Source organism: Pleurodeles waltl, chromosome 6 (assembly GCF_031143425.1).
Source record: "Pleurodeles waltl isolate 20211129_DDA chromosome 6, aPleWal1.hap1.20221129, whole genome shotgun sequence".
Lineage (NCBI taxonomy): Eukaryota > Metazoa > Chordata > Amphibia > Caudata > Salamandridae > Pleurodeles > Pleurodeles waltl.
The window spans coordinates 1711620530-1711648477 of record NC_090445.1 but is presented as its reverse complement, the minus strand read 5'-3'; the positions used below and the strand labels follow the sequence as shown (position 1 = coordinate 1711648477).

At 41.2% G+C, this 27948-nt stretch overlaps 1 protein-coding gene across 1 annotated transcript in view; it reads right to left on the bottom strand.

Annotated features, from left to right (window-relative positions):
- Positions 1 to 2615: 2615 nt before the first annotated feature.
- Positions 2616 to 27948, bottom strand: part of LOC138301823 (major histocompatibility complex class I-related gene protein-like) — a 95404-nt gene continuing 70071 nt past the window's right edge. The window contains exons 4-5 of the mRNA XM_069242321.1: positions 9341 to 9610; positions 2616 to 3028 (exon numbers count right to left, since the gene is read on the bottom strand). Of these exons, the coding sequence (XP_069098422.1) occupies positions 2616 to 3028; positions 9341 to 9610 (683 nt within the window). The remainder of the gene's footprint in view (positions 3029 to 9340; positions 9611 to 27948) is intronic.

Below are 27948 nucleotides of genomic sequence, written 5' to 3'. Positions count from 1 at the left end.
GATCTCCTGGAACCCCAATACCCTGGGTACCTCAGTACCATATACTAGGGAATTATAAGGGTGTTCCAGTAAGCCAATGTAAATTGGTAAAATTGGTCACTAGCCTGTTAGTGACAATTTGAAATAAATGAGAGAGCATAACCACTGAGGTTCTGGTTAGCAGAGCCTCAGTGAGACAGTTAGGCACCACACAGGGAACACATACATATAGGCCACAAACTTATGAGCACTGGGGTCCTGACTAGCAGGGTCCCAGTGACACATAACAAACATACTGAAAACATAGGGTTTTCACTATGAGCACTGGGCCCTGGCTGGCAGGATCCCAGTGAGACAGTGAAAACACCCTCACATACACTCACAAACAGGCCAAAAGTGGGGGTAACAAGGCTAGAAAGAGGCTACTTTCTCACATTCCCCTTTTAAGCTCACTATTTGGGCTCACACCCTGTGTGATTTTTCCTGCCAGGGGAGATAATACCTCATTCCCCAGCAGACCCTTTGGATGCTGTCATGGGAGTCGTTTACACTCCTCCCCAGGAGGCCAGAAGTCTGTTTGTAGGACCGTCCGCTCTGTGCAACTGGAAACGGGCACTGGAAACCTTGGCAACAAAGTAGCAACTTACTAACGTTGTACTGTGCCCACCAGAGACATTACATTTTATTTAACTATTTTGATATCTTGAAGTACCAGCTCTGGTAGTCCATTCAGAAGTTAACAGGGCTGAGATGTCAACCTGTAACTCTTCACTCGCCAATGGGGCAATCAGCCTTTCAGCAGTAAATACGACAATGGCAGTTTATACTGTTAGGGCCTTAAAAACATGAAAGTACAAATCTAATCTTTCAACATAACGAATCTGCTGGCAGGGCTCAGTAGGCCTGCTATAGGGGTGACTTACAAATATTAAAAGGAAGGTTTGGGCTTTGCCACTGGGTTTAGTGGCAACGTAAAGTTAGCAGTTTAAAACTGATCTGCGAGCCAGCTGTGGTAGGCTGGGAGTCTTCATCAAATGTTTAGAGAGTGACCCCTTTACGAAGGCACAGGGGATAGGGTCAGCCAAACCAATACAATTTTTTTTTTCCTGGACTTGTTAAAATCCAATCTTTTGCTACGTAGATGCTTAGTTATTAACCTAAGAAGAACAGGTATAACTTCGATATCAAAAATAACCAATTATGCTCCAACCACAATATTTAGACTCTCGTAAATATTTAATAAAATGCACTTAATACTATTGACATTTGTTAATATGTCATGGTCCACTAGACAACATCATCAAAAATGTTTAGTCCAAAAATAACACAAAAAACACAACTGTATAAAAAGTACTAACACTGTTATTGTGTTGACGCAGCGTTTCGGAGGCTTTTTGACCTTTATCCCACCTTCTTCAGGACCAATAACTGAATGAAAACCATTAATCCTATCCAGGATTTGATATTATGTACATTGAAGGTGCTGTGCTTTTATTGCCTGTCACCCATAATGATACAAATAACCTGTTTTTTTGCCCAATGGGATAAAAAACTAGTATCTAATACTTTGTTGTTTTAAAACATGCAGCTCAAAGTTCACGTGGGTAAACCAACGTTAGCAAGTCTACTGTTCCTTTCCTGCCCTGAGCAAGACAGCCGCTATGATGATGCAGATCTCAGCAGTCAATAAATTGCTCCTTAACGCAACATTTTCAATACCATATATTTCAGCATGGTTCACGCTGCTCATTATATCTGCTGGCTTAGGAACCAACAAAGGTCTTGCAGGCTACCAATAAATTGGCCGTTGTTTCTCATTGAAGTCAGGGTCCAACAGGAACACAAACTGTTGTTCCTTTTTTTTTTTTAAAGGCTGGGAGTTTTGTCTTCCTTGTGGTGGCACAACCAGTGCTGCAGTACACAAGAGACATTTTAACTTACATGCCCTAGGTACTCCTGGCACCATATACTAGGGCCTTACAAGCAGATTAAGGGATATCAATTGAGGGACAAGCTAATTAACAATCTACTTTTAAAGAGCTCAGAGCACATTGACTGATGCTTGCTCAGTAGGGATCAGTGCATTTTAGAGCCATTAGACCAGCACCTGGGGTCAAAAGAGTAACAAAACGTGGGAATGAACCTCCAGAAAGCCTGTGTCCTCACATATTCATTAAGAAGGAGTAGATCCAGCTCAAAGTGGGTCTTTGGATGCCAATATCCTGCAGGCACCTGATAAGGATGGGGGGTAAGATAGTGTCAATTCCTACAGAGCGGTTCAGGACAATAAAGGCTGCTCTGTCTCATCTGTCAAGGTTCATGCTGATATCATCTGTGGTGGTGATGAGTGGTGTTTCTGTTCGGCCTGAATCTAGACTGTGTGGCATTGAGGTGGTTGGTAAGGCATTGGTTGATTAGTTTCTCTAAGACCTTTGCTGGGTTTGGTAGGAGAACGATGGGTCCGTAGTTAGAAAGCGCAGCTTGGACAGCAGATGGTTTCTTGAGAAGGGGCATGATGGTGGCCTGTTTCCGCATGTTTGGGAATGTGGCTGGAGCCATGGAGGCATTGAGGATGGGTGTTAGTGCTTCACTGATTGGAAAGAGTCATTTGGTGAAGGTGTTGGGTGGGGCAAGTATCAGATGCTCCCTGAGTGGATGGTCTTCATGGTAGTCGTGATTTTAACGGTGGTGCTAGCAACTGGGAAACTTAGTTGCAACAGTGACTGGGTCTTGAAGCTTGAAGATGCTGTATCTGGAGGTGATTTTGTTACAGGAGAACTCAGAGAGGTGGTTGCAAAGGTCTTTTGAGTGTGGGATGTTGATGGAGATGGCAGGAGGCACAGTGAAACCTTTGATGATGCCGAAGATTTCCTTGCTGTGGTTAGTGCCAGCGCCGATGCAATCTGAAGAGTGGTGTGCTTGGTGTTACATATCTGCTGGTGAGAGCGCCTTAGAGCTGATTTAAAGAGGTCTTTATCTGCGGTGCCTTGACTTGTTCTGCATTTGCACTCCAGTTGCTTGTAGTGGTGTTTCTTCAGCCCGAGATCCTCTTTAGATTGTTAACATGACTTTATTCCAAATCATACTATCTGAGGGCATTAAGTAGTAAATATTTGATTGTCATTTTGAACGCCTGTGTCTTGACTAATCTATCGTCTAGAATTCATCTTAATGTTGGATGTCACATTGGTATACTGGCAGGAAGTATAGAGAGTACACCCCTGTGTTCTTTGCGACAGTGGTATGGTCTCTATAGCTTTGTTTCTAAAACTAAAGTACTTTATTTTACAGTGTGGCTCTGCTGTGAGCTTGTGTCTTTCGTATACATTTACCTTCTAAATCTAAAAATAAAGGTGCAGGAAAAAGATCAACGCTCATTCATCCATTGTGAGCGGTCTACATTCTTCAAGGGAATATTGGCTTCTGCCACTTCTGGGTGTTGTTTGATCTGCGATTGTTCTGATACAGTCACTTTTATTGTGCGCTTTCTGTGGCAACCTGAGGCCTCCTCTCCCTCGAGAGGGGTGCCACGCCAGTGAGCTCTGCTGCCAGTGCGATGCCAATTGTGATGGGCTCAGGGCCTGTGCCTACTGTGTCTGTGTCTCCAGGACAAATGGCTGATTACAACCATTGCCTCCTCTGGGTGCATTTGTTCCTCTTGTTTGTAGCGTCCTCAATGGCTGGAGTGGTGTTCATTGCCTTTTTTTTTATTAAGGGTTCATCCATGTTCCATGTTCTAACCAAACAAACCCTGCCTGGCAGAGGGATTACTAAATAGCCTTCAGTTGAAACCCAGAGATTCCTAGCCATGTATGTGTACATGGTTTTCTACTGTGTCTGCTGAATCCACAGACGATCTTGACCCCTGTTAGATCTGGTAATCCTTGCATAACAAGTTCATTCACCATTTAAATCAAATAAGCAAATTCATTATTTCAGTTCTGCCTCCGTATGACTTTATTTTAAAATCACTGCCACAAAACTCTAAGGTAAGATAACGTTTGCTTACAAAGCAGAGAGGACTCATCCTCAAATTTATAATATCTTACACATTTGCTGAGTTTCCCAAACAAAGATACACTATGCCTTATCTCAGCAGATGCAATATGGAAAGCTGTGCTGGCGTCTTCTTCATTTCATACAACAACATTTTGAAAATAGAAAGAGGGAGATTTTAAAAATAATATCAGGGGGAATGTATTTTGCCCATCGGCTTTCATTGAAGCAGGGGCAATTTCAAAAATATTTTTAAGACTGAAATTTAAAGGAAGGATTGTCCTCCCAGCCATGCGATGGATCGCGCACCTCAGCGCACCACGCACTATATTAAATATAACTTGCGCCTTCTCCATGCACTGGTTATACCTTTGCACATCACATGAACATGATCTGCAGCATGTGAAATCGTAGCATTCACTTACAACATCTAAAATGACAATTTCTGAGAACACGGTGCATGGTAGAGTGGCGAGTTATAGTTTACGCAGTGTGGCGAGCGAGGTGACAAAGTGCGCGAGTTCTAGTAAATTAAAGGTGGTGCGTAAATTATGAATTTAAGTTATAACGATAACTTTAGAAATTCTAATGTTTGTATAGTTTAAGTTAAGTTTGTATTGAAAGAATAAATAAAGTTTTCTTAACTATAACTTATCCTTAATCTTTGTTATTTTCATCGAATTTAAATGGTTTAAGTGTCTTGAATCGTACTGTTGAGGGTCATTCAGTCGAGCGTTGTTACGCAAGTGTCAGAGTATGGTGGAGCACAGTGTTGTACAATCTAGTGTCAGAGTATTATGTTCAAGGGTGCAAAAGAGTGGAGTAGAGAGGAGTGGTGCAGCATACAGTGGAGTAAAGTGTCATACAGTGGAGTGCCATGGTGTGTCGTGGGGTGTTGTAGAGTGGAGTGTTTTACAGAATGTACGGTCATAGAGTAAAGTAGAGTGTCTTGGAGTGGCATGGAGTGTAGGTAAGCTTTGTAGAGTGGAGTAAAGTGTCATACAGAGGAGTGACATGGTGTGTCGTGGGGTGTTGTAGAGTGGAGTGTTTTACAGTGGAATGTACGGGCATAGAGTGAAGAAGAGTGTCTTGGAGTGGCATGGAGAGTAGCAGAGCTTTGTAGAGTGGAGTAAAGTGGCATACAGTGGAGTGCCATGGTGTGTCGTGGGGTATTGTAGAGTGGAGTGTTTTACAGAATGTACGGGCATAGAGTGAAGTAGAGTGTCTTGGAGTGGCATGGAGTATAGGAGAGCTTTGTAGAGTGGAGTAAAGTGTCATACAGTGGAGTGCCATGGTGTGTCGTGGGGTATTGTAGAGTGGAGTGTTTTACAGTGGAATGTACGGGCATAGAGTGAAGTTGAGTGTCTTGGATTGGCATGGAGTATAGGAGAGCTTTGTAGAGTGTAGTAAAGTGTGATAGATTGGAGTGTTATGTTGTAGAGTAGAGTGGCATGGAGTATAGGAGAGCTTTGTAGAGTGGAGTAAAGTGTAATAGACTGGAGTGTTATGTTGTAGAGTAGAGTGGCGTGGAGTAGAGTGGCCGGGCGCATCATACAGTGAAGTAAAGTGTCAGAGTTGAGTGCTGTGTGGTACAGTGGAGCAGATTGACACATTGTAGAGTGCTGGAAAGTGTCATAGAGTGGAGTGCTACAGGTTGAATTAGAGTGGCGTGGAGTACAATGGAGTGTGATACAGTGTGGTAGAGTGGAGTAACGAAGAGCCTTGTAGAGTTGAGTGGCATAGAGTATTGCAGAGACTAGTTTTGCAGAGTTGAGTGTTGTACAGTGGTATAAAGTTAACTAGAGTGGTGCACACTCAGATACACTGGAGTACACACTGGAGTGCTATAGAGTGGAGTATTGTGTGGTAGAGTGTAGGGGCGCAGAGTGTTGCTGAGCAGAGTAGAGTGAGTTGGCAGATAGCAGAATAGGGTAGAGTGGAGTGGCGTAGAGTGACGTAGCATGGAAGGGCGGAGAGTGGACTGATCTAGACTGGAGTGGCATAAAGGGGAATGGAATAGGAGACAGTGGAGTGGCATATAGTGAAGTGTCATGCAGTGGAATAGCATGGAGTGGTGGAGAGTTGAATGTCACACAGTGGAATACACAGAGTGGAGCGGCATAGATCAGAATAGCATAGAATGCACTGGAGTGGTGTAAACTGGAGTTTTGTACATTGGAGTGTGGTATAGTGGCATAGCATACAGTGGAGTGGCATAGAGTGACATGGAATGGAGTGGAATAGCAGTGGAGTGGCATACAGTGGAATAGCATACAGTGGAATAGCGTAGAGTGTAGTGGCGTGGTATAGAGTACAATAGCGTGGAGTGGTGTTGGGTAGAGCAGAATTCCGTACAGTGGAGTGGCATAGAGTGGAGCGGAATAGCGCAGACTGGAATAGCATAGAATGATGTGGCATATAGTAGAGTGGAGTGGGGTAGAGTGGAATGGCAGAGTGGAACAGAGTAGAGTGGAGTGACACAGTCGAGTGGCTCAGAGTGAAGTAGCATAGGGTGGAACAGTCTACAGTGGAGTGGCATAGCATGGAGTGGCATACATTGGAACAATGTAGAGTGGAGTGGTGTACAGTAGAGGGGCGTAGAGTGGAATGGCCTTGAGAGGAATGGCCTTGAGTGGAATGGCCTAGAGTGGAATGGCCTAGAGTGGAATGGCCTAGAGTGGAATGGCAGAGTAGAATAGCATACTGCAGTGGCGTAGAGTGGAATACCATAGAGTGGAATGGCGTAGAGTGGAGTGGAATATGGATGTACGTGAAATTTGGCAGGAATGTAGACTATGGTGTGCAGGATAATGCAAGACAGCGATTTGTGTTGCCTCACGTTTCTCTGGATTTACCAAGCTACAGGGCCAAGCATGGTGACCTTGTTTTGCTTTGTAAATGTAACTTAAGTATTGTGCTGCTCATAAGCCCATGCATGTAACTTTGCGGTTAACAGAGGTGCATGGCGATGACAAAGCAGTATATAATTGGCCATTGGCTGTCTTTACAAAATTAAATATTATTTTTACTGTACTTTGCCTGTGTTCTGTGTCAAGGCCTTAGATATAGGTAAGTAGTAGTTTTTTCACTATACTCTACCTATCAACACTGTATTCAAGTGGGAATATGTAGGGAAATGTATTTATACTTTTTAAAAAGGTTTACTGAGTACCATGCTAGAACCTAGCTAGTACTGGGTTTGTTAAAAATGTTTTTTTTTTTGCTTTTTTCAAATATCGCTGTAATGCATAGGTACTACCACAGTTCTCTGTAGACTTATTTGTCATAAATATGTAAAAAAAAAAAAAATACACTGCAGTACACTATGGCCCTCATTACAACCCTGGCAGACGGTGTTAACTTGGCGTTAGCATCGCCGACAGGCTGGCGGTAATTACCACCAAATTATGACATTGGCGTTTTGGCACATGCCAAACGGCCAATGTACCACACCGTCTGCCACGGCGGTTACGATCGCCAGGCTGGAGACAACAGTCTCCAGCCCGGCGTCCGTCTCTAGATCGCCTGCGGGATAGTGACCCCACATACCGCCATGGTTTTTGTGGTTTTTGTACCGCCACGAAAACCATGGTGGTAGGCACTATCAGTGCCAGGGAATTCCTTCCCTGGCACTGATAGGGGTCTCCCCTGCCCCCCTCCCCAGAGTCCTCCCCCAACAGCCACGACCCCCCGACCGCCCCCAAAGGTGGTAGGGTCCCCTCTCCTCCCCCACCCCCCTGACCTCCATGGGCCCCCCCAGACATACCCCCCACTCACGCACACACACCACTCACACACATACACGCGCACACACATGCACACATACATACACAATACATTCCCCCGACACACATCACACCTCCGCATACATACACGCACTCACACCCCCCCTCCACACACTCACAGTCACACCCTCATTAACGCACACACCACACAACACCCCTCCACCCCACTCCCCTGTCGGACGATCACCTTACCTGCCTCAGTGGTCATCCGGGAGGGAATGGGTCCCACGGGGCCTGTTCCGCCACCAGCACCCTGTCACCAGAACACCACCACGCCGAATACTGAAACCTAATTCGGTGGGCAGTGTTCTGATGACGTGGCAGTGACGGACGAGGAACCTCCACTGCACCGCCGACCGCCAGTATGGCTGCTGACGGCTCTCCGCCCAAAATATGGCAGAGGGTCGCCAGCAGTCATGATATGGTTGGCGGAAGACCGCCAAAACTGGTGGTCTTCGGTGTGGCGGGACCTTGAGGTCATAATGAGGGCCTATATTTGTTAAATATAGTGTAGTACAGTGTATTTTTTTAATTGTTTTACAAATTTCCTTTAACAAACATTTTTAAGTACTGCAGTACTTTCTAGGTAGTACTGCAAAACTCTATTTAAAAAAAAAATATATAGAAACTTATAAATAAGTTCCTCTACTTATTGCCACTTTACTCATGTGGTAGCAGGTAGGGAAAATCTAAAACCTCTTAATTATCTATATCTAAGTCCCTAACCTAGAATTTAGCCATAGTGTACTTAAAACAACATGGCTGCCTTTAACTTTTGTAAAGGCAGTCTTTAGCCAATTCCATAACGCCTTGTCATCTTCACATACCGCAGTACTTTTGTGAAGTGTTCTGAAATTACCTCAATAACAGAAATCACCAAGTTAAAATACTTCTAACTTTATAAAATACATATCCAACTTACCTATATTACCAAAAAGGATCATCTGCACACCATAATCTATAATCCTGCCAAAATTTGTTTAAATCTGACTGGGCCTTTGCCCGCTATACACGAGTAGAAAGTATATGGACCCAAAATGTGTTTTGGGAAGAACACCTTTTTTCTTTGCACCCCCGTGATGAATTCTCACTAAATTGTGCATTGTCCGGCAATGCAGAAAAAGTAATAGGTCTGCAAAGTTTCGTACAGATTTGTCAAAGTTATTAACAGGCAAAAATCAGAGGAATTCCTATGTTTGTGAAACCTAGCTATAACTTTAGAGGGGCTAGCACCATTTTGTAAAAAAGTTTCTTGTATTTGTTTTTGTTGCAGTGAGTCTCTGGTGGGGTGACCTGCATGGACCCCACTAGGTTTTCTTTCCAAGAATGCCTTTAAATCTCAATTCTTGGCAAAAATCACGCATTTCTTTCATACTTCTTTGAGGGAAACTTCTGGAATCTGCAGGGATCCACGAAATTTCTACCACCCAGTATTCCATCAAATCTACTCATCAAAATGGTACTCCACTTGTGTGGCTGGGTCTGGCGTCTGTGACAGAAACAGGTCAAAACAGGGACCATGCCAAGTCAATTTGTGCACCACTGTCAAAATCCCCCGCTACAGACCATAGTGCACTTACCATACATCACGGTCACAGTCTCCGGCAGGCTGCTGTGATACACCTCATATCTGTACATGTTCTCATCATCTCCTTCCTGAACTTCCACTGTTGTCCTGACCTGGTAGGTTCCGTCAGGGTGTGGTAGGATGTCCCTCGACTCCCAGGGAATCTCTACACCATTCCTGACCCATTTCACCTCAATTTCTCTGGGATAAAATCCATACGCGTAGCCGGTGAGAAAGGTGCGATCACCATTCTTTCTTCGTGTAACCATTGTTTCTGGGGCAACTGCAAGGAAACGCAATATCTGTAATTACACAACAATCACAATATTGGGATTTACCCAGTACATTGGAATTACTTACCTGTAACACTTTTCTCCGGCACATGCTCTGAATACCCCCGTCACATCACTTCCAGGACCCCGTGTGCACCTGCACAGCGGAGGAACCTGGGTAGAGGGGCTGCTAGAAGAGGCCTTACCACAGCCATCTCGGATCACAGACCCAACTACATTGGTAGCTGTATCCTACAAATATCTGTGGGTGCTTTCCAGGTGCTCAAGGAAAGGATCAAAGAAGGTGACAGATGTTGGGGCTCACCCGTGCTAGAGATTTTTATTAGAAAATTGGATTCATTTAATTGCTAACATGTATGAATAAAAAAAACATGCCTAACCAAAGCTGCATTTAAACGTGCACTTTCCTTTTTTAAACCTTGCATGATTCGCGATTGCCTGCCTCGCTTGATTTGCAAACGATGACATATTCCAACATACTTTAACTCATTAGAAATGTTTCCATCGTAACCTCTGCAAGGCCTATGTATGACACTAACTTCCTCCGATAACATAGAAAGCTATACTATTTTATTCTTTCTATCTGGTTTACCAGCATTAGAATTTCAAACTTTGCTAAACAAATCTGAAATTTGCTTCTTTATGAATAAGGTTACGATGTGGAGATGTTTGAGAATGGAAGTGACGGAGTGAAAATAAACATAAAACGTATACAAATGTTGTGTTTTTCAGAGAGCAAAGCGCATAAGAAAAAGTACCCATGTAACCAGAATAATGACTGAAACAATGCAAGTAGCATGTTTAGACTGCTCTTTGTTTAACCTCCTATCTCAACCAAAGTTTTTCCGTTCTAACAAAACTCACGACTCCTGATTGGCTGTTTAATATCTTGAATGCCACAAATTTGCTAAAATGCATTATTCATGTTTTATGTATAAAAAGTGTCCCAGGGAAAGAAAATGGGTTGAGCTTAAAGAGAGAGAGAGACTGATTTTGGACAGTACTCAAGTTATTGTTATTTGCTCTCAGATCTAGACGCTCTGGGTTCTTGACACAGACAGATTACTCTTCGCCAAGACTATTCTCTATCATACTCGGTTACAGTATTCTTTATCACTAGACTGCTCTCTTGAAAGCTTGTTCACGTTTGAAAATATCAACTAAATGTTTTACTGATTTAAAATACTAGAAAAGGGATAGATTGTATGACACACTTTATGCATTGTTCTATAAAGTTGAATTGATTAATAAAGAAAAGACCAAAAACTTATGATAAAATAAATTCTTTAAAACTTTAATCCACTCTAACTTGAATAAAAAAGATTGCAATGTATTTTCATTGACAATTGCACCTATACCCATTCCCAAGATCCTCCTCATGGGCCCTAAGTGGTGAGAAGTATTTTATAATTTTAGGACTCTCCGCTCTCTCAAAAAGTCAGTAGCAGAGCTATGCTTGGATGGTTAGGGAAACAAGCTGCAATAATTAAAAAGTGCCCAAAATAACTCAGCATTGTGAGTGGCGAATATTTTTTTATTGAAAATCGGAAGCGGTAAAACCTAGTTCTGGTTTTTGAATTGTGCTGTTGGTTTTATTTTAAAAAAAACGACAATGACTGATGTCTTTTTATGTTGCTTAGTTATCAGATTTGTCTTTGTTTCGTTTAGAGAAGACAATTGTAAAGGAGAGTGAACCGCTGCAAGGACTGAGTTGTTGAGTCACACTGTACTGCGCTGGTATTGGTAGGTTGGTGTGGAGCTATGCTTTGATTGGCTGAATCTCAGCAAGAGTTGCAAAGTAATTAGTTGACTGAATTACTTTGCTGTACTGTGATTTGATAAAAGGGGTTTTGTTTTCTGATATATACGGAACAATTTCAAAACATTTGAAACACTAATTTTAATTATTGAAATGTTCAAATAAATTTGAAATTATGAAGTTTTTCAAACCTTTATGAAGTCTAATGAGAGGTGATGTAATGATACCAGTTAGAGAGGGTGAGGAAGTACCTTCTGAGGATACGCCAGAATATCAAATGATGATTAAGTAAGGGTTAAATAGATATGCTTAGCTACGGAAATGGTGCAAGATCACTGAAAAAGAGGGGTCATTGAGTTTTCATAGACGGGGAACATTTAATTTAGGGATTATTTGCAGATTACGAGAAAAATTACATGAAATAAAGCCATTTCCTAGACCTACACAATTTGAAGTGCATGGGAGAAATAGCATGAAACAATGATAGAGAAAGATTTAAAAAACAAACTAATGGAGCAATGAGAAATTGTGCAGATGCAGTTTGGAATGAACGAGCACAGGTATGGAGGAAGGTACTAGATTATATCCTGTACTCACAAAAGAGAGCATAAAATCTAAAGATTCTGAGAAGCCTGTAAAGAAAAAGATTAAAGAGGATATAGAAGTGAAAACTGAAATAAAATTTGATTCAGATTCTTATTCTGATGATGAATTAGAAGAATTATCGGCTACACGTCCACCACTATATATGGGTCCTATGCCATATGCTAGAGCTCTATTAGTAAATAGACCTTGAGAACCTCATGGGTGAGCAGCACACTTTACAAAAACTGATTGATTGATTAAATAATGTGACCACAGCTACAGCTCTAACAGATCCAGGTGTTTCACAACTTACTAGCCCAATCTAAGTAGTACAACCTGCAAATACATAAACTGTATTGACACAGCCAATTGTACCACACCCAGTAATAACTCTACCAATTGTTGCCCAACCCGTGATTACACGGCCTGTAGCTCAGCAAGCACTTGCAAATGCTCCAGCACCAATGAGTACAGCACAAACGGTAATTCAAATTGATGGTCCTGTACCTGTGATTGCAACTCCAGCACAGATTACTGAATTGATTACACTGCAAACATGTTGTGAGGGCCCTTCCGGGCCTGATTTGGGCACCCCATCCTAGCTTATTTTCACAGTTTGTGCAGTTTACATTCATACATGTTTTATTAATATTTTTTAGAAAACATGCTTTTAACAAATTGTTTTATATATTTTATCAGCTGCCTCTTTCTAAGTATAGAGAGTCCATGCTGCACATTGTATCAGCTGTTGCACAACACAAAATCTGTACCCTTGTCCAAGGCTGCCATGTATGGTACATGATATGCTTACTTGTATTGCCAGCCCAGGAGCCAGAACTATCCTTGAGAAACTACATTATTTTATGTCAGGATTATTCTCCAAACTCTGCATGGGTTATTATATAACTGGGTGGAGGGCATTCAGGTCATGACCATCCTGGGACTCATACCACACAACAGACAGTTTTGCTGATTATGGCGCTGACACTTAAGCTTCCCGAGAGGAATGTCATCCAGACAACTGGCAGATTCCTTCTATTTTTTTCAGGTATGGGGCTGGGACCACTCCCTTGGATCAGGACAGGCGGAAGGGTTACCCCTACTATGCTCTCAGATCTAGACATAGGGTTCGGTAGGAATCTCTAATCACACAGAATCACACAACATGGTGGGGTTGTTCATCTTCTTCACTTTCTATGTAATGTTGATTAAGGTGTTCTGTTTTATCTGCCTTATTATTGCAGTACATGATTTTTACACTAGGATGCAATTGCTTTAATAAATGCATTAAAATCCAGTTTGCATCTTGTTTCTTGGCTTGACATGTTTGAGTCACTGAGTAAAGAGGTATGATCTGTTTCCACAACTTCCCTGGGGAGTCAGTGTCAGGGTTCAAGTTGCGACAAATCTCTTTCTAGATTTAGGTGAGGCATGGCAAGCTAGTCAGGACCTAGGCCGACAGCTTCAAAGTAACGTGGGTTGAACTTAGTCTCCCATGCTCAGTGTTGCTGATGTCCTAAACATGCAGTCTTATCAACTTAATAGTAACCACACAACATGGCTCTCCCAAGGTACTATAGTTAGGTACATATTTAACAGATCTCCTGAGGAACTCTCTCATGTATGCCAAAGGTACGCTAAGCACCTTTGTATGCAGGGACGTCCCTGGTATCGGGAAAACTCCTCAGCTTTATTATATAGGCTATACAGGCTATATTATTATATAACTATATAATATAGTTAGTACCTTTATCAGTCTGTAGGTTGTTCAAGCTTAAAAGGGATACCCATTTGGTGTTAATATCTCCAAATTCTAGCTTACAATATGGCACAACCACAACCAGTAGTAATTCTGGTTAATTGTAGACAAGCTGTCACACAATCTTTACTGGAGATGTTACATTTGTAGTAGAGGCACGTGTAGAGTACAGAACAGCAACATTTTATTTTTGGGTAACTTTTCCTGAAGTTGATGCTAATTCAAACACTTTTCACACATACACTGTAGCTAACATACAAGCACAGTAAAGAGCATATCAATATTTAGAAATACCATTAAGATATCAAGAACACCAAAACTGGTTTCAAGGCACCCTACCACACTTTACTGAGAATGTCAAATTAGGACCCCTCAGTAAGGATGGGGCCTCATGGCCAGTTCTTGCTGCTTACACACCATTTCCAAAAATACAAAATTTACAGGCAGCAGATCTGTGCCCAATATATAATAATCTAGTCAGAATATATAGATGCTCAAAACAATTTGTAATTCCACCTCTAAATAATGCCCCAGCAAGGGCTGCTCCAGCTGTACAACAATTGGCTACACAAGGGATAAACCAGGTAACTATTAATGCAATTAGGGGTAAGGTTCCCACCAGACGTGAAGATGTTCCATTCCGGATTGCAGAAAAAACAAACCAGCTGGAACCAGTGTTTCTCCATATGGGACACCAGGCTAAACATAGAATTTTCACGATATGCTTACCATTTGGGACAATTCCCTCAGTTGATGACTGTTCCCCTTGGAGCACAGTATTTGCTGCAGTATATACCACAACACATGGTACACCAACTCTGTGAAATCTTCAAGAGGTGTTAAAAAAATACAAATTTAACATGAGACTGTCCTCGCCCAGGATTTGGGGGTAAAACTAATGGGCAACTTTGCCTCAGTGTCCTCATTAATTTTAGAAAATATAAAAGGGGAAGCAGCAGCATTGGGAATACCCCAGCAGCTAGGAGATGTTCCTTAAATTGATCAAGAGATTGAGCTATCAAAAAACTATCTCAGAAACGTATACAAGTACAGGTAGGGATAATCGGGGTTCCATACTAAATAAGCCACAACTTATTGGTAATTCTGAAAAGGATAATACCAAGAAAGAGTAGGAGGGTTCAAAAATTACTGGGACACACAAAAATATAATAAAAATAAAATAGAACAATGAGGAGAATCTCTGCAGTCAGACACCTCAGAGAAAAGCTATAACTTAAGAAATTGTGATAATTTAAAAACCCCTGACAGATATCATTATACTGATACACGCCCTTCTCATACCTTTCAGGACTCATCCGACAAACAGATGGAGAGATGTGGGTGGTCAGAATGCAGAAACGAGTACATGGAACCAAAGTAAAACTCCCAACGCTCATCTGATATCATGATAAAAAAGGAATAGAAGCTTCAACAACTAAATCCTCCATTTATAAAGAAGACAATTGTGGGGATTTCAACTAAGTACGACACATATTTTGAGAACATTACTGAAGAGCAGGATGTGGACAGTGACCCTGATAAACAACGTGGCAGATGTCATGATAGTTTGCCAGAATCTTCAAGAGTTTCTGGATGTGAGAGCAACTAACGACTATCTCAAAGTTGAAACCCCTCCCAATCGGGTTTACAAACTAAGGGCCTGATTTATATATCAGTGGATGGGTTACTCCCTTCACACTGGTGATGGATCTCCTGTCTGCTGAAATATAAATCCCTTTATTTCCTATGGGATTTACATTTTGGCAGACGGGATATCCATCCCTATTGTGACAGATTAACCCATCCGCCAAAATCTAAATCAGGCCATAAATATTCAAATTGAGGGTGACATTATGTGCACTATTTAAGTAATTTCCTGGGAAAGTTTAACGGTCAGTTATGACATTCTTCTGGTAGAGAAAGATTGGCCGCCAGAGTTTGTTAGAATGCTTCCACAAGGGAAAGATGTAATTTTGAAAACTTTTTCAGTCCTAGTTCCAGACACGGTAAAATAAGTCTATGCTACAGAGGGCTCTAGTACAGGTGCCAGCACTCTACCACAACCATGTGGGCTGGGATATAGGCTCTCCTTTTCATGTTATACCTATATAGTTCAGCCCACAAATACAACTGCAATATCCAATAAACAATATGCAAAAACAATGTGAGGGTAATTTTCTCTCAAATGGAGTACCAGAGAGTAATTGAACCCTGTGTATCGGCTAACAATCACCTTTTATTTCATATAGCTAAGCCGGACCATTCATATAGAATAGTCTTAGATTATAGACATTTATATAGTCACACGTGCATTTGCTATTCAAAATTCACATAGCACAGCTGAACAACATTGTCCGTTAAAAAACACAAAACAACCCTGGATATTTCCAATGGGGTTTTCTGCCAAAATCTTGCACCTGAAAGCAGAAATTTAAGTGCATTTTCTGTGCTAAGCTCTCAGCGTCACTTTTGCTGACTCCCTCAAGGGTATAAGAACAGTCCAGGATTGTTCTCAGCCCATGTGACATAAATATGACATATTGATCTTGAGGCGTTGTCCTATGTAGATGATATTTATCTGACAGACGACCACCTTAACACACACCTGACCAGGGTAGATTGCATTGTATTGGGGTTTGCTGATTATGGCGATAAATACAATTTCAAGAAAACTAAAATTGCTTTCCTCAGTGTCCTGTTCCTGGGATACGAGCTTTCAGATGAAGGTAAGTCTCTGGCACCACACTTCCTAGAGAAGTGAGCACAATTACAACTACCAAATACTATTCAAAAACTCAAATCCTTGTTAAGATTCTTCAAATTTGGCCGAACATATGTTCCGGATTATGCACCATGCATTAAAGCACTTTATATTTCCTCCAGATTTCTCAAGCAAACACTACAACACACACTAATACTTAAGTCATACAAACTGACATGCTTGAAGCAAAACACTTACACATGCGTGAAAACAAAACAAATTTGGTGGTCTGGGTAATTCCCGGTGCTAAAGGATTCACACATGTCACATTCAATGAAGGCGACAGTACTAATTGCGTACAAATCACACTTATACTCAAATGCAGAAATGTGTTTTGCACCAACAGAAAATATAATGGCTGCAGTTCAGGTGGCTATCATCATGGATAGACCACTGTCCCAGTGTAAGCTCATTATTGTTGTTACTCCAGTACTAGCCCTTGAGGCTGCTACGAAAGCCAGCGTTCCAAACGTTAAAGCATTACATCCGCAATGGATACAATGGGCTACCTCCTTGACTGCCACTGATGTTGACTATGGTTTTGATCCAAAACGACAGACACAAGAATTTCTCCAATATGAACTTGAATACCCCATGTCTACTAATGTCATGCCTCTTGATCATTACAAATACATCATTTACACTGATTTTTCAGCACAACCTGCTGTAGGTACCAAACACCAATACTCTGCGGCTTGCACAGCAGTTTACGGAGTCATGAGGGATTGTGAATTACACTCTCAACAAACCTACACACAGTCCGTAGGGGAATGTACAGCTCAGCTTGCTGAGCTGAAGGCACTGATCTTGGCACAGAAACATACAAATACTGATTTTCCCACACTTATTGTGTGTGATTCGTATTACTGCGTCCAGTTCTTAAATGAAACTTACACTACTGGCACCTAAATGCTTTCAGAGAATCAAAAGGAAACACCACAAGACACAAATTATGGGGGAAGGTGGCACAGTTTAAGGACAAATTGCCACAGGCTCATGTTTTAGATACACTGTGCCACCAACGTGTTGGAATACACATTGTAGGAAATTAATTGGCTGATGAAGCTCCCAAATCTGCAGCTGTCATGGCAACTGTTGCTGTGATAAGTTGTTCTCATACGAGGGTGGATGTTGACATTTCAGCTGCTGTAAACACTTCAGCTGACGGCAAGCCTTTACCAAAAGCATACCCTACAAAATATCCCTACCACTTGAGTGCTTAAAACATCCCCTTTGTAACAATACCAGAGCTGGGAGAACGTATGATCCCTAACCAAGATCACAGAACTAATCATTACAGCTCAGTAGGATGCTGCTTCTGCCCATGCTGGTGTAGCAGATGCTATTTCCCTTTTGCAAAAATGCTATTGGTGGCAGGGTCTATACAAAAAGACCAAACAGTATATCCTTAGCTGTGACATTTGTCAACAAATAAAAGGTTACACCATCAAACACCCACTGTAGGCAACCCTCTTAATATCAAACACGCCCATCCATTGTACATACCTAGACCATTGTGGTCCCCTAAATTCAGATGGTGCATACAGATACATTCTACTAGCAGTAGATTCTTGCTTCAGATTCCCATGGGTGTGGCCACAACAATCAGCTGACGCTCGCACTGTTATTAAAGAGTTGCAAGTCTTTATCAGAACATATGCATTGTCCGATTTCCATTCGGACCAGAGCCCTGCTTTTGCCTCTAGGGCTTACAGGGATGCCATGGGAACGCTGGGGTTAGCAGTGTATTTTTCTTTACTATACCATCCTGAGGAAAATTCGGTTGTGGAAAGAAAAAAAACAGACTTGAAGCAATCCTTAATAACTAGAGTAATAGGCTCAGGTCATAGTTGGATCCATCACTTGTATGGAGTCCAGAGAGCATTAAATAATCTGCCTAGAAGATCTTTTGGAGGCTGTACCCCCTATGAAGTCCTGTTCGGCATACATATGTACGTCCCAGATCTTGATGGTCCGTGCACTGGTGGCAGAAATGAACATCTCACCGTCTTGCAGGAATTACAACAGTTCTGAGATGAACATTCCTAAGCACATGTTGCCAGTTTGGGAATGAGGGATTCAACAAATTCTACAAGCTGAATTCCAAAAATGAGGGTTCTGGTTTGAGAAGAAGTTGCTGTGAAGAAGAAGTTAGGACCATCCTACCGGCACCAGTGCAGGTTCTTGAAATACACGGTACAAGGATTGTAATTCCACCATCGCTGTCTGGTTCCAAAGACAATTGTTTTGTCTCCATTGATCACATAAAGTTGCATCATGTGGCCGATCCTGCACAGTAGACCACGAGGATTCCTGGGTGGTTCCCTGACCCCTCACACTGCCATACAGGAGATACATCTTCAAACATTAAACAACACTGAAATTGTTTCCCCGAGGTTGACGAGGACGGAAAATGAACTTTTGTTGATTTCAGTTATCACTACAATGACAAGAAATGTCAAAAATCTTAATCTGCAATTTTCTAAAGCAACACAACTTGATGGGATTGTCTACGTTAAGCCACCATTGAATACTTCTACCAGTTCTCTTTCACCAGCATCAACTCCAGTTTTTGCACAGAATGCTTCTGGTTATTTTGCTGACTTGATGATTTTTCTTCAAATTCTTCAGCATCAACTATTGCCTCAGTGCATGGTATACATAAGCTTTTTAACTGGCTTAAACACACTTATTTCATTTGTCCATGGTATTACCTGTGGATTCTATTGGCATTGTTTGCAATGGATCTGTTATTGTCTTATTTTTGCTAAACCATGGCCATTATTTTCCTGAATGCTTTGCTGCTGAACTGGTGGGTGGGGTTTTAAAGCCTTATTTGTCTTCTCACAAAGTGTGAAAAGACTTGTACCTACAGAGCATTTCTGCTGTTCCAGTTCCTGATGGGATTGCTTGGGATTACATTTTTATTAGATATATTTAGCCCCACAGAGATTATACAGAGCCCGGGTTTTTAAAATTTCCATGAATGACATTGTTACACCTGGTGTTGTTTCTTATGACTGGGGTGTTAAAACAGTTGATTCTATGCTTTCTGAGCTTGAATATTATACTGTGTTTTAAAAGTGAAGACATACACGAACAGTGCACATTATGGTGAAATGTCCTGTTACCATTATTATGGACATCATTATTTACATAGAGCTAGTACTCCAAGAAGAGTTTTCAATTACACACAATGGGAACATTGTCCAGTGTCTCCAGTAGGGAGTTCCAAAACATTTGCAGAAAAATTAACTGATTTTTCTGGGCATGATGATACTAATGGTGAGTCATATTATTTCAAATTACTCACAGCAAGAGCAGGAAAAACACTGCTTACAGACACTAGATTGAATTATTATTACTCATTTGTTTACCAGAAGGCTACAATTATTGGTAAAAAGCAATTGATTTAAAAACGGTTTGGGGAACAAAAGATTGGCAGTTACAAGGCATGGAAGCCTTATTTAAAGCATGTTTAATTCCATTACCAATGATTTTCTTGAACAACAATGTTCAGCAAATAACTTGCCTTAGGTGAGCAAAAGTAAAAGAGATTAATGTGTCCAGTACTCCCTCAATAGCTGAATTTGATAATTGGCAAAAGGTTGGGAATTTTTCAAAAGAGCAGCTCAACGGGATGGTTCAGAATGGTGCATTTAATTCATGACTCTCGGGTCCCAACGGGTAATTATTGTGGCCAGTGGACACAAATGGTTGTCATGTAACTCCACGCAGGGTTTTAGAGCGAGCAGACAGGACCCTCGTTATGTCACCACACAATATAGAGGTAATGTCACCACGTATGGCGTGTGAAAATTATGTCAGCAGTGGTTGCAACACTCCACATTAACAGCTGTTAAGAACACTTCTCTCTCCTTTGGAAATAGACTTACAAGATTGCTTGTAAGGTCCTAGAAAACCACGCTCTAAATGATTTCTGTATGTAATATGCAATGAAATATGAAAGCTTTCACAAATGGAAGCTGCTGCTTTTTTAAGGCAAATTAATGAGGAGAACTTAGAGAAAGCATTAGCCGTTGTTGATAATGGTGTGAACACAATTTCCACTCGTATTTACACTTTAAATAACATTCTGTCTTCTGCTATTCACATTATTGAAAAAACATGTGATTTTTACAACATGGGCAAAGTCATCTTACATCCATTATGCAGCCGAGTTGCACTTTACAAGTGTCATGAAAGCACAAGAACTCTAAAGAGTTATTCACCGCATTCAACCTTACACATAAACAACAGATAATGGCAAAAAAGGAAGCTAGTTACATCATGCTTAATATAAAAAAGCTAGGAAAGTTGCCTTTTACAGTAGCTGAAAGTGTGGTTAATACAAGCAGTAATATTCCTGTTGATATCTACATTTCAGTTCATTTTGTGTTTGAGACATTTTCCTATTGGTTCAGTTGAATATTTAAGAGATAGTTATATCCATGAGGTGTGAGAACTGCCTTTTGATTTGAAATGTATGAGTGGGGAAAAGTTTTCTTCTTAGTGGAAACTAATGTGAGCCTTCTGTAAGCCATTCAATGATTTGTAAACAGGTGCTTGTAATTCATTGGCCACTAACTTACCCAGCTACTTGAAGGGTATTCCCGTATCTGTGATACGCCCAGTATTTCACTTACTCTCAGATGGGAGTTACTTGATGCTGAGTGATCAAGGCTGTTGTGGGATAAGAGAAGCTGTCCCATATGTGATTTCGGTTTCTTAAAAAGTGACCTGCTGTGGAAATGTACTTTGCACTCCCATGCAACAGATACAAGTGGCAAATTTGTGGTCTCACATTGCTACTTTGAATGTAAATTTTGAGAAGCTGAGCAGACTAAAGGCACTATTGTTTCAAAAACACGTGGAGCTCACATCTGCCCATGAGACCTATGATCTACAATGGCGAGGTCATCAGCTGAGACAGTCCCTTTTAAACACCAACTTTCCAAGACAATTTGGTGAATTGGTGAGTAGCATTTTTAATGCATCTAACACCACAGGGATTGTACACTTTTTAAAACCTTTAGGTCTGGATTTGTTAGTACATTTCAGACTGTCTTTGGGGTTATACCATCGACAATTCACTCCCTTTGTTCGAGTGTTTTTGGAGGTTTCCGGATTGCTTTGGCACTAATTCGAAGTATTTTGCTGTTTCTGATTCGCAATAGCTGCCCCATCTCAACCAAGAAGAGTGATGGAGCTTCCACCCGCCCGTCTGAGTTGTGACTGTATGATGCAGTACTTTGGAGTATTACTGTTAGAAGAACTTGATAAGGACTGGTCATTATCATTTCGACCAGTTTTCTGCTGTGTGCCTGTTTTCAATTGCTTATTGTTGCCCTTTCGAGAACGCAACAGAAGTGTATCTTATTCAGTAACAGGTACTTTCTATGGACATGAATCTGATGATGTTCCTGATAATGGTTCATTGCTGGAGTTGTCCAATAATACTGTGGTTGCTCTGTGACGCCTTCTATGAGCCAGCCTTCATGGATCAGGCCGTATTTAGATGTATGGTAGCTGAACCTCCACCTATGTCCGAGTGTATTCCATTATGTAAACTGCTGACGCATGGACTCCTCAGTTGGCTAACAGTACTCCATCATCATCCAGATGGCATGAATGTGCCAGGCATATTTAGATTTCACAGTTGTGCTGGCGTTGTTCTAAAAGAGGATCCCTGACAGCGGGAGTCCATTGCATGATGCGTTAAAAAGTGTAATATGCTTGTGGCTATCTAAATGCTAGGAGCGCACACTTGATGTATTTTGGTTACTTGTTAACACCTACATACCACGCTTGAAAACACGCTCCATTTCAGACCATGATCCTTTGCCATTCCACTGCACTACACCATTTTTCTGCTGAAATTGCCACACGTTCATGTTTCAATTTTCTTTTTTAATCCTATAACTTGTGGGTCCTTATCTCATTTATTTTTCCATTCGCTTATAAAGGCTGGGGAGAAAAATCCCTGTTTGATAGAGGGAGAATTGTCAGTCATCGTGGATAAAATCATTAGAGAAGAGCCACAATTGTTTGGAGCACAAGTCCAAAATACAACCATAGCTCAGAAAAGGCAAATGTGGTCCAGAATCATGGTGTGAACACACTGTCCACTCATATTTACATTTTAAATAACATTGTTTCTTCTGCTATTCACCTTATTGATCAAAAACATGTAATTTTACAACATGGGCAAAGTTAGCTCACGTCCAATATGCAGTTGAGTTGCACTTTACAAGTGCAGAGTGAGTGCTGTAGCAAACCACCTGCGCACAGGTGGAAATTAGGAAGAGGTGGAATGACCTGCGTGGTAGAGCGCATTCCCTGGCCTCCAAGCAGCACCTGGAGGCCCAGAGGACTGGTGGTGGTTTTCCCAGCCCCCCCTTACAACTTTTTCCCTGGTAGGAGAAGGTCTTGCAGATCCTAGATCCTAATGGGTTGACAGGAATCCCCAGCGGAGTATAGACTGGCAAGTTAGACTTTTGAATATCTCACTAAACATAAGTGTCTCCTAAGTTAGCTGTTGTAAAACACATAAACCCAAAGTTAAAATTCACAAATCTATTGTGATCATCAAATCAGTAGCCTTATGGTACTATCGCTTGTTTTACTACTCGGTAATATGTGAGGTCAATATGTGTATTGTTCTTCATTCATCATTGCTAGCATTTGCTTGTTTATTTGAATGTATTTTGGTGTAATTAAGATAACAGGTTGCAAACTCCATCTACTTTACCATGAAGGTATACTGCTTGTAAGTATCCTCTCACCTACTAACATATTTCACATGTGTTACTATTTATTAGTAAATATATGTACATCTTCACTGCATATATTTTAATAGGAATGTTCAACTTACAATTTTGCAAGTGTTGCCAATGTTAAATTGAAATGACTACAACTACCATGATGCCTTCTTTTTGTACCTGGAAATAGTTTTTGCATTGTGATGTTGGTCTTTCTTCACTTTGACCTGGTACAGCGTAAACATTTATGGGAAAGGTTAGCCTCTTGGGGAATTCCTGCTCAGTTATTAAAAGCCATACAGATGTTATATGCTGATATATGGGTTAGAGTGAGGATAGAGGATGGTTACTTCTTGTCGAGGAAAATCAAGACAAAACAAGGACTTAAGCAGGGCTGTGTGCTTGCATCATATGTTTGATCTCTTTTTTATCAGATTGGACTGCTAAACTAAATGAGGTGAATGTGCATCCTCCAAAGATAGGAGAAATCTTTTTCTCAAATCTGCTTTATGCAGATGACCTAATCCTTCTAAATCAAACAAAAGTGGAATTACGGTGATTTAGTGACAGTCTATCTGATTTTGCTGAGGCAAATGGAATGATAATAAATGAGGAAAAAAACTAAAGTTATGTAAGTAAAAAAAATACAGAAGAAATTGTACAAGTGGTACCTACAAGGGCAAGAATTAGAACAAGTTGTTTTACAGATATCTGGGCGTATTATTTGATGGAAAAGGTTCCTTTCTACCTTAAAAGAGGATTTACAGAGGAAAGGAAATACATTGCTGCTTGCTTTCCATACTTTGTAAAGATCGCTAGATGGCCCTAGCTATCAGCCTCTGTTACAAGTAATTGCAGCAAAATTAATGTCAAGTATTAGCTACGGAAGCAAAGCTCTGCGAGGAAGAGACGCTGGCATTTTGAATGGGATAGTTGGAAAAGTTTTTAGGTCCCTGTTCCATCTATCCGGTAACTCGTCTCAGGCCCAGATCAGGTTAGAGTATGGATATTTGAACCAAACCACAGCAAGAAAGGGTAGTTACATTAAGATTTGGCAAAATTGACAGCAAACTACGAGGAACCAACTATGTCAGGCACTTTGGAAGGAGATGAGTTTGATCCATCTGCTCTGTCCGGGCACCATCTGGATCTGGCTTGGGGGTTCAGACATTGAGGGATAAAAGTCTCCCTAATGATGACTTCAAAAAAGTCATAAACCGTACAGTGAAGAGCAAATCCTTAATTATGGATAAGGGTCTCCTTGCTGATAGATCACACTCATGGATTAAAATAAATGAGTATAATACCCTAAAACCCCAGTTATACCCGATAAGGACTTATTTATTTATTAGATATCGTTTCGGCCACCTCTCAGTTCAAGTCAATACAGTTCCCTGGGAACGGACTGGTTTAAAATCTTCGTGTAGTCTGTGTGGAGGTGGAGTAGAAGATGTTATCCATTTGGTTTGTCTGTTAAGGGTTGCAAAATGAACACATAATTCTTTTGAAGGCTGCCTTCAATCAGAGAGGTATACAATCGTGTAGGCAAGCGGTGATTGCCAGTTTTAAATCAACAGATATTATGTTGAATGCTAGATTAACAAAATTCTTATGTTTGGCAACAAAAAAAACTGTACATACAAAGCAAGATGAATTCAAACGGAGCAGGCAAGTGAGGTTTTTTGGGTTTGATAAATGTTTTTTTAAAAGAGGTTTTGAAATGATTGTGCCTTTTATTCTGAATATTTTAGGTGGGTAGGGCTGTTGGCATGTGTTGAGTACAAAGCCTTTTAGGTCAATATTTTACTTTGCACTTTATTATTATTTTGGTGGGATGATGTGGTTATGTCCTATAGAACAAAACAGGGGAGTTAATCCCTGTAAATTAAAATATATAAGGATTACATTTTAAACACTGGTGCACTCTAAAACTAGTTACCTTGCTAGTCATTAGTTGTATGGTACTAGGAGAATATCTTTGTTGTAATACATGCTTTTGCTGCACTCATAGTTTTTTATGTAGTACATAACTCCTATGATGACTTTATGGGTACACAGTAAAGAATATATTTATGTGTTTTAAATCTTTTTACTTTGTATGGTGTAATGGTTTTGATCAACTATGCACTTAAAATAAACTTGAACTTGGTTTTTCTCTCTTTTCTTCCATATATGCACATATGTTAAAGTGTTATGCATTTGTCAAACCCAATTTTATTCAATGTATTAAAATGCCATTATTTTAGTTAATATTGTATGTTGTCAAATTCTTGTTATTTCATTGAATTGATGTAATTGGTTTCACAAATCAAAGTATGTTGACAAAACATTTATTTCATGTCATGTTGTATGCAGAATATAATGATAGTAAAGGTACTTTGCAATGTTTATATGATGACTGATGCCATTAATCCTACCAAGTTGTCTAACAGTCTGAACTGTAGCCTGCTAGGGCTTGGTATAGTTTAGTTCTCATTTATCCACTCCACTGTGTTGGGTTTAATGTGTGGTATATTTTATGTACACTTCCTAAGTAACCTTTTTTCAGGACATCTCTTCACCTAATATTTCGAAGTTTGTATGTGTCAAATTTATAAAGTGTGTGTTATTACCCAAAAACACTGAAAGGTCAAATCAAACTATTAAATTTCTTTTTAATTTTAGGTTGCTTTATTTGAAGATCATAACCCATTTGATATATAAACCGGACTTTTAATTGGTCCTACACCCAGAGTACATGGGCTACCATCTGCCAATGAGGATACCTCCACTCCAAACCAATAGCAGGCCTAATGTGAGGACTCCACTCCTGCAAGTTCAGATGATAATCAGCTGCTTGGTCCATCTGGTCTGTTCGGGCAGACAGCTCCAGGGAGTCTCACTCGGCCAACACCTACACCTCCCACCCCATCTGTTACAACACCACAGTCCGTGGATACCTCCACTTCCTGTGTCCAAAGGAACATCAGCCCAATCTTGTGTCCCCTAATCGTGGATGCTGTTGAGCCAACACCACCAACTCCAGGTCAGCCAGGGCCCAGTGGGATGGGACACACTGGCGCAAGGGCACAGGGTAGTGGGGGTAAGGTTCGTGGGAGGGAATCTGTGGGCCAACAAAGTGAGGCCACTGGCTTGACTGTTCCCCAGGCCACAATTGACATGCTAGGCCAGGTGCTTACGGAGCTCTGGGACATGAAGCAGGTGCAGAGGGAGCACAATGTAGAGATGCAAACTAGAAACTCTAATTTGAGCTCCTAGGTTAGGATGCTGTTTGACATTTACTACCACATGTGCAGGACTTTCCCAGCAACATCTATCCCTTTATATAGCCCTGCAAGATCTGGGCCCACTACACCGGACATTCATCCGGACCACCAGAAGTGGATGCCAAGACCACCATCACTACCAGCAAGAGACACAGAGCCTAATTTCATCCAGTGTGTGACTACCATTCACTCTGTAGACTATTTTATGGACACATTTGGATGCTAGTTGATTTTTGTGTCTTTTAGTCTGAACAATTTTGGCTTTACATTAATAGTTTCATTCATCATGACTGTTCTTTGATTTTTAGTTTTCATCCAGTATCAATGAGACTCTCCTGATTATCCCCCTTGTGTCCCACCCTGTCACCTTGTCCACTTTGAACTGCCTTTGCTCCCCTTCCTATGGCCCCTTGGACACTGGACCTGTGCTACAAACAGACTGATACAATACCCTGGACATTCCTCTACCATCACCCCATTCCATTGCACTTTAACCTCTATTTCATAGCACTTCAATAAACACCCTTGAACACAGCTTGACTACTAGTTTTTAATGTTTTGGAAATGTGCATTTATGAAAACAGCCACATCTAGTGCAAGTGATCTGAACACTGTGAGAGCATACAAATAATGACCTGTATCTGGCTGTAGTAATCACAACAGGACACTGTTGTCATATCACCAACATCTGTAAAATGACAAGCCATAAGTGAGTGAATGCCATCATGCTACAGCCACACAGATAACATCAATAGTCAGAGTAATGGTCAGTTCCACTGTCTCACCTCTGTGTCATTGGAAGTATTGACAAATTACTGATGTTCTGCTGTCCACATCCTCTGCTTCCTCATCCTCACCGTCCTCAGGGTCCACTGCTCCCACAGGGGCATCTCCAGTCTCTTCCTCTTGTAGAAAAGGCACATGTTGTCTGAGGGCCACGTTGTGCAACATGCAGCATGCCACTACCATCTGGCAGACCTTCCCAGGTGAGTAGCACAGGGATTCACCTGTCAGATGGAGGCACCTGAACCTGGCCTTCAGGAGGCCAAAGGTACATTCGATTATTCTTCTGGTTCGCCCATGTGCCTCATTGTAACAATTATCAGCCCCTGTCCTGGCATTCCTCACAGGGGTCAGGAGCCATGATAGGTTTGGGTAGCCAGAGTCACCTGCAAGTATTGAGGGACAACATTTAGCCTTACACAATGCTATGGGGATGACACCTGAAGGCATACACTGCCATACAGTGGGTGGGGACCCGGCTCACCTATTAGCCAAACCCTGTGCCTCTGTAGTTGGGCCATCACATTTGGAATGCTGCTATTTCTCAGGACAAAGGCGTCATGCACCGACCCAGGATACTTGGCAGTGACGTTGGAGATGTACTGGTTAGCCAGGCACACCATTTGCATGTTCAATGAGTGGAAACTCTTCCGA